Source organism: Cherax quadricarinatus, unplaced genomic scaffold (assembly GCF_038502225.1).
Source record: "Cherax quadricarinatus isolate ZL_2023a unplaced genomic scaffold, ASM3850222v1 Contig1447, whole genome shotgun sequence".
Classification (NCBI taxonomy): Eukaryota; Metazoa; Arthropoda; class Malacostraca; order Decapoda; family Parastacidae; genus Cherax; species Cherax quadricarinatus.
Genome location: NW_027196473.1, coordinates 76,292 through 90,033, shown reverse-complemented (window position 1 = coordinate 90,033; position 13,742 = coordinate 76,292). Strand labels below are relative to the sequence as shown.

General features: G+C 42.6%; 1 protein-coding gene across 1 annotated transcript in view; it reads left to right on the top strand.

The window, feature by feature from the left end:
- Nucleotides 1–3,698: 3,698 nt before the first annotated feature.
- LOC128702120 (PR domain-containing protein 11-like) overlaps nucleotides 3,699–13,742 on the top strand; it is a gene marked incomplete at its 3' end in the record, with an annotated part of 79,946 nt that continues 69,902 nt past the window's right edge. The window contains exon 1 of the mRNA XM_070081011.1: nucleotides 3,699–3,881. Coding sequence (XP_069937112.1) covers nucleotides 3,774–3,881 — 108 coding nt within the window. The remainder of the gene's footprint in view (nucleotides 3,882–13,742) is intronic.

The window sequence follows — 13,742 nt, the reverse complement described above, 5'->3', positions numbered from 1 at the left end:
CTAACTTATTTCCATTGGGTTCCTCAGTCTTGTCCCCCAGGAAGCGACCCACACCAGTCGACTAACACCCAGGTACCTATTTGCTGTTAGGTGAGCAGAACAACAGGTGTAAGGAAATGTGTCAAAATGTTTCCACCCGCCGGGAATCGAACCCGGGCCCTCCGTGTGTGGAGCGGGAGCTTTAGCCACCAGGCCACCGGGCTGTAAAATAGGCTGGTGTAGGTTTGCATGTGTAGTAATACCAAGTTGTAGCATAAGCTGGTGTAGGTTTACTTGTGTAGTAATGCCAGGTTGTAACATAGACTGGTGTAAGTTTGCATTTACCTGGAGTTTACCTGGAGAGAGTTCCGGGGGTCAACGCTCCCGCGGCCCGGTCTGTGACCAGGCCTCATGGTGGATCAGAGCCTGATCAACCAGGCAGATTGTAACATAGGCTGGTACAGGTTTATGTGTGTAGTAATACCAGGTTGTAACATAGGATGGTGTAGGTTTACTTGTGCAGTAATGGTAGGTTGTAACATAGGATGGTGTCGACTTGTGTGTATAGTAAAGCCAAGTTGTAACATAAGATGGTGTAGGTTTACATGTGTAGTAACGCCAAGTTTAACATAGGCTAAGTTTACCTGTGTAATAATGCCTGGGTTAACATAGGCTGGTGTAGACTTACCTGTGTAGTAATGTCAGGTTGTAACATGAGCTGCTTGTTAATACTGCATTGGTTGTAAGTTAACTTCTCTGGCCACCCATGCCACCATACATGCCTCTGTAAATCAATTTGTGTTGGGTGTTTTCTATGCATGTGATATGCTTTTAGTCTAAGAAATTGGAGCTACCCTCCTCCCCCCCCTCTCAGCTCAAATCTGTTAGTTTCCATAGGATCTGTTTTATACATGCATGCATGTGTGTGCATGTGCAAGTGTGTGTGCATGTGCAAGTGTGTGTGCAAAATGTCATTCACCTTTGTACAAACATTGTATCATGCTGAAATAAAGTGTATGTATATGGGAAGGTGGAGAATCCATTATATGATAATTCTCAAGTAACAGTAACTCCAGCTTTACCAGAACGAAACCCTTGGTAATAGGCTGGGGTACAGGCTCAGTGATAAGCTGGGGTGCAGTTTGAGTGATAGGCTGGGGATGAAGGCTCACTGATAGGCAGAAGGTGCAGCAGGCTCACTAATAGGCTGGGGTGTAGGCTTAATGATAGGCAGAGATAGGCTGGGGTGCAGGCTCAGTGATGGGTTTGGGTTAAGGCTCATTGATAGGCTGGGGGCACAGGCTTAGTGATAGATTGAGGATGGAGACTCGGTGATTTCCTACCACAGCTGCTAGGAAGATGATATGATAGATAATGAGAACCTTCAAAACTAGGGATGCCAAGCCTATGATGATTCTCTTCAAATCGCTTGTTCTCTCTAGGCTGGATTATTGCTGTACACTAATAGCCCTTTTCAAGGCAGGTGAAATCGCAGACCTGGAGAATGTACAGATAGCTTTCAATGCACAGATAAGTACGACAAAGCACCTAAATTACTGGGAACTGTTGGAGTCCCCTGATTTGTACTCCTGGAATGCAGGTGAGAAAGATACGTAATAATATACACTTGGAAAATCCTAGAGGGACTAGTCCCAAATTTGCACTCGAAACTCACTCCCTACGAAAGCAAAATACTCGGCAGGCAATGCAACATCCCCCCCAATGAAAAGCAGGGGCCCCATGAGTATGCTAAAACACTAAGTATCAGGGGCCCAAGACTGTTCAACTGCCTCCCAGCATGCATAAGGGGGATTACCAATAGACCCCTGGCTACCTTCAAGACGGCACTAGACAGGCACCTAAAATCAATACCTGACCAGCCAGGCTGTGGTTCATACGTCAGCTTCCATGCAGCCAGCAGTAACAACCTGGTTGATCAGGTCCTGATCCACTGTGAGGTCTGGTCACAGACCAGGCCACGGGTGTTGACCCTCGGAACCCTCTCCATGTGTATTCCAGGCTTAGTGATAGGCTTGGAGTGCAGACTTTGTGATAGGCTAAGGGTTCAGGCCTCAGCAATAGACTGGGGTGTAGACTTAGTGATAGGCTTACAGGTCCTGTGATAGGCTAGACTTTGAACCAGAAATATTTTCACAGTTTTGTGGTTGAAGGCCAGTTTTATTACAGATGGGTAAGAACAAGAGAGTGTAAGTTCATGATTGTTACCATCAGAGGAATGCATATAACTCGTGGTTTCTTCTCTCCACACCTGAATCAATACTTGCATCAATGAGTGGCAGTGATTGCAATGATGATGACAATACTATACCTCTCCAAAATATTCCTTCAGTGACATGATTGACTAGTTGATAATACTGAGTGTGTTGTGTAAATGAGTGTTGATTATATTGCTGCCTAACTAGATCATGTAAAGTAGACTTGTCTTATTTCTTTTACTGAGGCTTTTTTTCTGCTCTCAATGCCTAAGGTTTATTTTTGTACTTTATATGTGATAAAAGTAAAAAATATTGCTTATGTCAATAAACATCATCAATTTCTAGGTAATATCAAGATATTATACCATCACCTACAGAATGGAAAAAAATGATAGTGTATTTTTTTGGTCTCATTTGCTATGTATAAGATGCGAGTGTGAGTGGTGTGAATGAAGCTTGTGAAAAGAACTCCTTAAAAAAACATTGTGCAATATACCATTTTTGCAACACTAGTGCTTTAGTATTGTTAAATTACATAACTAAATAGCAGTGGCATGCAGAGGTCTGGTGATGCCTGGGACTAACTCCTTGATTGTATGCCCTGAAGACTCAAGTATAAGGACTAGTACTTAGAAATATTATGAGAAAGGGAGATATTTTGAATATGTAAACACAGATGAAACATGAAATAAACACTTTATTCAATTTAAATATAAATTAACCAAATTTATTAAGTTCTTTTCCCCAAATGATACCTCCTGTCAGAAAACACTTGAACTACTTCACTTTTTACATCAGCTGTGAGAAATTCTTTTCCAGTGCTTATTAAAGCAAGGTTGATCAGTCGCTCCTGTGACATTGAAGACCTCAGATATATTTTTATTAATTTCAGTTTTGAAAATGACCTCTCACAACTTGTGACTGAAAATGCGGCTGTAAGCAGTAATCTGTATGAAACGCACAGTGCTGGAAAGACATCCCTCCCATACTGCAGTAAAGACTCCAGAGCATCTTTAGGATCAGGGGGAATTCTATTCTCTCCAGCTCGAAGGAGCATCACAAAATCAATAATTTCGTCATATAACTGAATGGCTGCCACATTATTATCATAATAATTTGCAAAGTGTGAACATTCCTTTTTTAATTTCTCTTTCTTGTTCATCTTCAGTTACTAATGAGTTCAAGTTCAAAAGAAATGAAAATCGGTCATTGAGTCCTTGAAAATCACTATCTTATTTCACTATCTTATTTATCCCTCTAATTGGATCCCCCCTCCCCCATTTGGATGCCCGGGGCCACTGCCCCTTCGGCCCCCCCCTCTGCACGCCACTGCTGAATAGTGTACAACATTAAAATTACATTGACATTGTCAACTGGAATGTCAGATCACTTGTAAGAAAAATGTATATACGTACACTTAAAATTTAAATCTTGAGAGTTATCATTAATTGCATTTATGAAGATGAATTATTAGAAACAAAGAAATTATGTTTTTCAGGTGCTCCAATGCTATAGAAACTCAAATTCTAGCAAAGATGTGTAAGTGATGAAGAAAATTTATAGTTTTTATCACATAAAATGACAACTGAAGATAAAATTTTGAGGTTGAGCTCTTCCCAGGAAGACATATTACATTTATGGATTCATGGTACTCTTGTACCTGGGGAAAGCCCTTCATCTGCAAAGGTATGGTCACTTTTGTACAGTCATTTTTATTTCTTTTCTGTGTGGAGTTTTGATGATCCATTCCTAGAATGCACCTTGACTTCTCCTCACAGAAAATACTGCTTTAAAGTGTTACAAAATTTGTTTCAAGTTGTTAATCAGTAGAACTCTCTTAACTTAGCTTGTTAACACTGACTAACAATTTTTAGCCATTATTTCTAGTAAGCAACCCACCAACCATGGGTGCACATTCACTCTTGTCAAATGTTTATCTCAAACATAATATACATTGAGTGGTGTGAATCTCTGCCAGTGTGCCTTAAGAGTTCACTTTAATCTCTGTTTTAGATACTCAAGTATCCTCGCCTGGGTGTGCACAGGTAACATGCAGTCTTAATAGCCCTCATGTAGTTGATAGGGTTTAATCTTAATAAAACAATGAATGTTTGACTCACTTGAGACCATTCACGTGCACTGGTTCAGTATAATGGCATAACCTTCCCCTTCCCAGTATTATACATATGTTGGGCAGGTTGCAGGATTTTTTCTGTCGTGGTCCTGCTCTATGAATCATGCCCAAGTTTGTTAAAATTCTGCTCAGGTGAACGATTTCAATTACAGTGATATCATGCTTATTGGCTGTTGTGGTGGCCGACAGTAACAAGATGCCCTACCTAAAGATTTCTCTCCTGGCTAGATTGTATTATTAACCTTTAAACTGTCCAAACGTAGATCTATGTTTACACATGTAGCGCTCCAAACGTAGATCAGCATTTTATTTTTCATTCCTTCAAATTTGGCACAATAGGCTTGAGTTGCCTAGACATGAAAGAATGGGTCTGTGCACTCAATGCGCAGTATTAAAAAATCTGAGAGCACTTAGTACTTTGTGGGAGCACCAGTTCAATTGAGTGCCATCTAGAGCAAATAGCGTGGCAAACAACAGGGATTCACTGATGCCATGTGGCATTAACACTCCCATTTTAAGAGGAAAGTAAAAATAGGTTAGATAAATACACGAGTGATTGTGGGTGGGTGTGAGTTGGACCTGACTAGCTTGTGCTACTAGGTCTGATGTCGTGCTCCTTCCTTCAGTGGATGTGACCTGACTAGGTGGGTCATTGGTCTAAGCCAGGGGGGGACATGGACCTGCCTTGCATGGGCCAGTAGGCCTGCTGCAGTGTTCCTTCTTTCTTATGTATTCGGCTGGCTGGCTGGCTAGTCAGCTGGCCGGCTGGCTGGCTGGCTGACTTTGGCTGACTTTGGCTGGCTTTGGCTGCCTTTGGCTGTCTATCTGTAGTGGCCCGGTGGCCTGGTGGCTAAAGCTCCCGCTTCACACACGGAGGGCCCGGGTTCGATTCCCGGCGGGTGGAAACATTTCGACACGTTTCCTTACACCTGTTATCCTGTTCACCTAGCAGTAAATAGGTACCTGGGTGTTAGTCGACTGGTGTGGGTCGCATCCTGGGGGACAAGATTAAGGACCCCAATGGAAATAAGTTAGACAGTCCTCGATGACGCACTGACTTTCTTGGGTTATCCTGGGTGGCTAACCCTCCGGGGTTAAAAATCCAAATGAAATCTTATCTCTGTATCTGTCTATATCTCTGTCTATTTGTCTCTCTCTCACATTCACACATATTTACAGTTATTATACATAGTGTGAATTACCTACGATAACCCAAAAATTCCAGGCAAAGATAGACAGATAGGCAGATAGACAGACAGACAGACAGATAAACAGACAGACAAGACATGTTTGTGTGTAACACTGATAACAAATACAGAGAGGGTTAGCTGGAGCAGTGGGCATTTATTAAATGTCACAGGGCTGTCAACAGTATAGGGTTGCCTTTCATAACAACATGCTTCAAGGTATATGCCAGGGTATCTAAAACATTGTTGGGACCTATAAATACTTTGTATATATTTCTAGACAATAGTAAATAACCCAAGCAGGTGTAAATGCTCACCTGTCAGTGTGATTCTGACTATTTTAGCACTATTTCAGTACCTAATATTAGTGTCAGAACAAAGATTGGCTATGAAATTATGAGAACTGTTATAAATTGTAATTATCAGAACATAAAAAATATATTAATTAAAATAAAAACGAGAAAAAAAGGTACGTATATTGGCAACACTTCTGCAAGCGGCAGGAGTCGATGTTGTCGTCAGGTGAGCATCCAGAGCCAACTAAATGGTCTTATATCTTGGTAAGTACTGACCCTAAATTTTTTTTTAATCCTATAACATGTAGAAAAATGTGCTCTTCATTTTAAAAGAAAAAAAATATATTTTTCAAAATACTATTCGGAGCGCCACGCGAGTGAGCGTAGATCTACATTTGGACAGTTTAAGGGTTAAATGATTTAACTTATGAAGGTGTTGAATTTAACATAAATACTCAACCTTTACTGTTTACTGGGGAAGAAGGTCATGCTTTAGCCACAGCAGAAATAATTGAATGGGCCAATTCCATGGTTACGAGTAAGTTGAGGGTAGAGCTAACCATTGTAAATAGAAATAATAATAGTAATAATAATAATAATGATGATGTTAGGTAAGACACAGATACAACAGTTAGTTATCTTTATTTCGAAATGTTTCGCCTATGCAGTAGGCTTCTTCAGTCGAGTACAGAAAAGTTGATAGAAGCAGAAGAGACGTGAAGACGATGTAATCAGTCCATCACCCTTGAAGTTTTGAGGTGGTCAGTCCCTCAATCTGGAGAAGAGTATTGTTCCATAGTCTGAAACATTGTTTCAGACTGATTACATCGTCTTCACGTCTCTTCTGCTTCTATCAACTTTTCTGTACTCGACTGAAGAAGCCTACTGTGTAGGCAAAACATTTTAAAATAAAGATACAGTGCTCCCTCGTTTTTCGTAGTTAATCCATTCCTGGAGCTGCTACTATTAACGAAATCTACGATTTGCGAATCAATTTTCCTCATAAGAAATAATGTAAATACAATTAATCCGTTCCTGACACCCAGAAGTATTAAAACAAAAAATTTTTTTACATGAAATATATATGTAGTACATAAACAATGCAATGAGAAATGATGAATGAAACATTAATAGCATAACACTTACCTTTATTGGAGATTCTTCTTAGTGTATGGAAGACTGGAGGAGGAGAGAGAGTGGATTGTTTATAGTTTGGAAGGGGAATCCCCTTCCAGCAACACCTCAAGGACCAATTGCTTTTCTGGGGTTGCTTCTCTTCTCTGTTTCTTAATGCCACTAGGACCACCTTGAGAGTCACTGGAGTCCTGTCTCGCAAAATAACTGTCCAGAGAGCTCTGTTTCTGGCGTCTCTTTAAAACTTCCCTAAAATGGGCCAAGACTTTGTCACTGTACATGTTGCCAACATGGCTTGCAACAACCTTGTCAGGGTGATGTTTCTCCATAAATCTTTCCATCTTACCCCACATAGCAAAAATCTCTTTAATTTCTGAAGAAGGCACCTTCTTCCATCTCTCTTCCTCCTCCTCTGCAGCAAGATTCTGAGCTGCAATCTGTTGCTGTTCCTGCTGAAGCTCTTGCAGCTCCTCAGTAGTGAGCTCTTCGTTGTGGTCTTCCACCAATTCTTCTACATCCTCCAAACTCACATCCAACCCCATGGAACTCCCCAGTGCCACAATTGATTTTACAACAGACATAGGCTCATCAGGGTCAGTCCCAAACCCTTCAAAATCCCTCTTGTCGACACATTCTGGCCACAATTTTCTCCAGGCAGAGTTCAAAGTCCTAGTAGTCACACCCTCCCAAGCCATACCTATAAGGGTTATGCAATGGAGGATGCTGAAGTGTTCTCTCCAAAATTCCCTTAGGGTCAAGTGAGTGTCTGTTAACCTGGACCTGGAGTTTACCTGGAGAGAGTTCTGGGGGTCAACGCCCCCGTGGCCCAGTCTGTGACCAGGCCTCCTGGTGGATCAGAGCCTGATCAACCAGGCTGTTGCTGCTGGCTGCACACAAACCAACGTACGAGCCACAGCCCGGCTGGTCAGGAACCTACTTTAGGTGCTTGTCCAGTGCCAGCTTGAAGACTGCCAGGGGTCTGTTGGTAATCCCCCTTATGTATGCTGGGAGGCAGTTGAACAGTCTCGGGCCCCTGACACTTATTGTATGATCTCTTAACGTGCTAGTGACACCCCTGCTTTTCATTGGGGGGATGGTGCATCGTCTGCCAAGTCTTTTGCTTTCGTAGTGAGTGATTTTCGTGTGCAAGTTCGGTACTAGTCCCTCTAGGATTTTCCAGGTGTATATAATCATGTATCTCTCCCGCCTGCATTCCAGGGAATACAGTTTTAGGAACCTCAACCGCTCCCAGTAATTGAGGTGTTTTATCTCCGTTATGCGCGCCGTGAAGGTTCTCTGTACATTTTCTAGGTCAGCAATTTCACCTGCCTTGAAAGGTGCTGTTAGTGTGCAGCAATATTCCAGCCTAGATAGAACAAGTGACCTGAAGAGTGTCATCATGGGCTTGGCCTCCCTAGTTTTGAAGGTTCTCATTATCCATCCTATCATTTTTCTAGCAGATGCGATTGATACAATGTTATGGTCCTTGAAGGTGAGATCCTCCGACATGATCACTCCTAGGTCTTCGACGTTGGTGTTTCACTCTATTTTGTGGCCAGAATTTGTTTTGTACTCTGATGAAGATTTAATTTCCTCGTGTTTACCATATCTGAGTAATTGAAATTTCTCATCGTTGAACTTCATATTGTTTTCTGCAGCCCACTGAAAGATTCGGTTGATGTCTGCCTGGAGCCTTGCAGTGTCTGCAATGGAAGACACTGTCATGCAGATTCGGGTGTCATCTGCAAAGGAAGACACAGTGCTGTGGCTGACATCCTTGTCTATGTCGAATATGAGGATGAGGAACAAGGTGGGAGCGAGTACTGTGCCTTGTGGAACAGAGCTTTTCACCGTAGCTGCCTCGGACTTTACTCTGTTGACGACTACTCTCTGTGTTCTGTTAGTGAGGAAATTATAGATCCATCGACCGACTTTTCCTGTTATTCCTTTAGCACGCATTTTGTGCGCTATTACGCCATGGTCACACTTGTCGAAGGCTTTTGCAAAGTCTGTATATATTACATCTGCATTCTTTTTGTCTTCTAGTGCATTTAGGACCTTGTCGTAGTGATCCAATAGTTGAGACAGAGAGGAGCGACCTGTTCTAAACCCATGTTGCCCTGGGTTGTGTAACTGATGGGTTTCTAGATGGGTGGTGATCTTGCTTCTTAGGACCCTTTCAAAGATTTTTATGATATGGGATGTTAGTGCTATAGGTTTGTAGTTCTTTGCTGTTGCTTTACTGCCCCCTTTGTGGAGTGGGTCTATGTCTGTTGTTTTTAGTAACTGTGGGACGACCCCCGTGTCCATGCTCCCTCTCCATAGGATGGAAAAGGCTCGTGATAGGGGCTTCTTGCAGTTCTTTATGAACACGGAGTTCGAAGATTGAGACACTTATGCAGCATATGGGAATCTTTATTCAGGAAACGTTTCGCCACACAGTGGCTTCATCAGTCCAATACAAAGAGGAAGGCGTAAGGAGAGGAGGAGTATGAGGTAATCAGTCCCTCAGCCTGGAGTCGATGTGTTCAGTCCATCAATCTTGTAGAATGTACAGCATAGGGCCGTAGACGTGGCTTATATACTGTAGTGAGGTGACTTGAAGCAGACGGAGGCGGGATCATAGTGGTACCATCCACTAGTCAAAGTAGGTCTTTGTCCAAAGGTTGAACAAGCGTTGAAGAATTCTTTGTAAGAAGATCCCATGATGCTGCAGTGTCTGACAGTTGTGATGAATGGTTTGGAAAACCGACAAGTTGAAGATTGAGACACTTATGCAGCATATGGGAATCTTTATTCAGGAAACGTTTCGCCACACAGTGGCTTCATCAGTCCAATACAAAGAGGAAGGCGTAAGGAGAGGAGGAGTATGAGGTAATCAGTCCCTCAGCCTGGAGTCGATGTGTTCAGTCCATCAATCTTGTAGAATGTACAGCATAGGGCCGTAGACGTGGCTTATATACTGTAGTGAGGTGACTTGAAGCAGACGGAGGCGGGATCATAGTGGTACCATCCACTAGTCAAAGTAGGTCTTTGTCCAAAGGTTGAACAAGCGTTGAAGAATTCTTTGTAAGAAGATCCCATGATGCTGCAGTGTCTGACAGTTGTGATGAATGGTTTGGAAAACCGACAAGTTGAAGATTGAGACACTTATGCAGCATATGGGAATCTTTATTCAGGAAACGTTTCGCCACACAGTGGCTTCATCAGTCCAATACAAAGAGGAAGGCGTAAGGAGAGGAGGAGTATGAGGTAATCAGTCCCTCAGCCTGGAGTCGATGTGTTCAGTCCATCAATCTTGTAGAATGTACAGCATAGGGCCGTAGACGTGGCTTATATACTGTAGTGAGGTGACTTGAAGCAGACGGAGGCGGGATCATAGTGGTACCATCCACTAGTCGAAGTAGGTCTTTGTCCAAAGGTTGAACAAGCGTTGAAGAATTCTTTGTAAGAAGATCCCATGATGCTGCAGTGTCTGACAGTTGTGATGAATGGTTTGGAAAACCGACAAGTTGAAGATTGAGACACTTATGCAGCATATGGGAATCTTTATTCAGGAAACGTTTCGCCACACAGTGGCTTCATCAGTCCAATACAAAGAGGAAGGCGTAAGGAGAGGAGGAGTATGAGGTAATCAGTCCCTCAGCCTGGAGTCGATGTGTTCAGTCCATCAATCTTGTAGAATGTACAGCATAGGGCCGTAGACGTGGCTTATATACTGTAGTGAGGTGACTTGAAGCAGACGGAGGCGGGATCATAGTGGTACCATCCACTAGTCGAAGTAGGTCTTTGTCCAAAGGTTGAACAAGCATTGAAGAATTCTTTGTAAGAAGATCCCATGATGCTGCAGTGTCTGACAGTTGTGATGAATGGTTTGGAAAACCGACAAGTTGAAGATTGAGACACTTATGCAGCATATGGGAATCTTTATTCAGGAAACGTTTCGCCACACAGTGGCTTCATCAGTCCAATACAAAGAGGAAGGCGTAAGGAGAGGAGGAGTATGAGGTAATCAGTCCCTCAGCCTGGAGTCGATGTGTTCAGTCCATCAATCTTGTAGAATGTACAGCATAGGGCCGTAGACGTGGCTTATATACTGTAGTGAGGTGACTTGAAGCAGACGGAGGCGGGATCATAGTGGTACCATCCACTAGTCAAAGTAGGTCTTTACGTTCCTCTTTGTATTGGTGATGAACAACTGTGTGAAGAAACGTTTGTAATAAGATTCCCATGATGCTGCAGTGTCTGACAGTGTCTCAATCTTCAACTTGTCGGTTTTCCAAACCATTCATCACAACTGTCAGACACTGCAGCATCATGGGATCTTCTTACAAAGAATTCTTCAACGCTTGTTCAACCTTTGGACAAAGACCTACTTTGACTAGTGGATGGTACCACTATGATCCCGCCTCCGTCTGCTTCAAGTCACCTCACTACAGTATATAAGCCACGTCTACGGCCCTATGCTGTACATTCTACAAGATTGATGGACTGAACACATCGACTCCAGGCTGAGGGACTGATTACCTCATACTCCTCCTCTCCTTACGCCTTCCTCTTTGTATTGGACTGATGAAGCCACTGTGTGGCGAAACGTTTCCTGAATAAAGATTCCCATATGCTGCATAAGTGTCTCAATCTTCAACTTGTCGGTTTTCCAAACCATTCATCACAACTGTCAGACACTGCAGCATCATGGGATCTTCTTACAAAGAATTCTTCAACGCTTGTTCAACCTTTGGACAAAGACCTACTTTGACTAGTGGATGGTACCACTATGATCCCGCCTCCGTCTGCTTCAAGTCACCTCACTACAGTATATAAGCCACGTCTACGGCCCTATGCTGTACATTCTACAAGATTGATGGACTGAACACATCGACTCCAGGCTGAGGGACTGATTACCTCATACTCCTCCTCTCCTTACGCCTTCCTCTTTGTATTGGACTGATGAAGCCACTGTGTGGCGAAACGTTTCCTGAATAAAGATTCCCATATGCTGCATAAGTGTCTCAATCTTCAACTTGTCGGTTTTCCAAACCATTCATCACAACACGGAGTTCCATGAGTCTGGCCCTGGGGCAGAGTGCATGGGCATGTCATTTATCGCCTGTTCGAAGTCATTTGGTGTCAGGATAACATCGGATAGGCTTGTGTTAACCAAATTTTGTGGCTCTCTCATAAAAAATTCATTTTGATCTTCGACTCTCAGTCTGGTTAGCGGCTTGCTAAAAACTGAGTCATATTGTGACTTGAGTAGCTCACTCATTTCCTTGATGTCATCTGTGTAGGACCCATCTTGTGGTCACAGTCAAGCACCTGTGAAACATTGCTTTGGTATAGAGTTTTTTAAAGTTTGCAATGACCTGCTGGTCCATGGGCTGGAGGAGAGGAGTGGTATTCGGGGGCAAGAACTTTACTGTGATGAACCCAAACTCCTCGAAAATTAGGTCATCCAAGTTTGGAGGATGAGCAGGTGCATTGTCCATTAATAGCAGGCACTTGAGATCCAATTTCTTTTCCAGGAGGTAATTCTTCACACTAGGGCCAAACACTTCATTGAACCACTCGACGAAAATTTCCCTCGTGGCCCATGCCATACTATTAGATTTCCAAAACACACACAGTTTACTTTTCATAACATTGTTTTTCCTGAACACTCTGGGATTTTCAGAATGGTACACTAGTAATGGCTCCACTTTGAAATCCCCACTAGCATTAGCACAGAACATTAGTGTCAGCCTGTCTTTCATAGGCTTGTGTCCTGGCATTGCCTTTTCCTCCTGTGTAATGAAGGTCCTCTTTGGCATTTTCTTCCAAAAGAGGCCTGTTTCGTCACAATTGAACACTTGTTCAGGTGTCAGTCCTTCAGCCTCTATGTACTCCTGGAATTCATGCACATATTTTTCAGCCTCCTTGTGGTCCGAACTGGCAGCCTCACCATGCCTTACCACACTGTGTATGCCAGTATGGTTCTTAAATCTCTCAAACCAACCTTTGCTGGCCCTAAATTCACTCACATCACCACTATTTTCAGGCAATTTCTTTACCAGATTGTTGTGCAACTGCCTAGCCTTTTCACAAATAATCGAAGTCATAAGAGTATCTCCTGCTAATTGTTTCTCATTTATCCACACCAATAATAACTTCTCAACCTCTTTGAGTACTGGTGATCTCATTTTTGTCAGCATAGTTACTCCCTTTGCAACAACAGCATCCTTGATTTCCCTTTTCTTGGCCACTATGGAACATATGGTTGTGTAGGGTTTCTTATACATCCTGGCCAGTTCGGCCGCACTTGTACCACTTTCATATTGTTCAATGATGTTTTTCTTAAATTCAATCGTATTTCTCACCTTCTTTACCACAGGCTTGGCACTAGGAGCTTTCTTTGGAGTCATGGTAGCTTATTTAGTACTTGCAAGCACTAAAATAAATGGAATATTATGAAATATTTCGCTGGAGCACGTGAGGGGACCTTTGCTCACTGGTAAACAATACCAGACTGGCTGCCGCCCTGGCTCACACCGTGGGTACGTGTCCCGGACGAACTATGACTCGCGAGTCAACCTATGAAAAGCGAGCCCATGTTTATATGAAAATACCCCTATGATTTCCGAAATCTATGATTGCCGAGAACCACAAAATGTGAGGGACCACTGTACCTAACTGTTGCATCTGTGTCTTACCTAACAACCTATCGGTATTGTATACCATTTTAATAATAATGATACTAATAATAATAATAGTAAAAATAATAATTCTAGGCAATGAAAAAATTGGGTATCAGACTGGA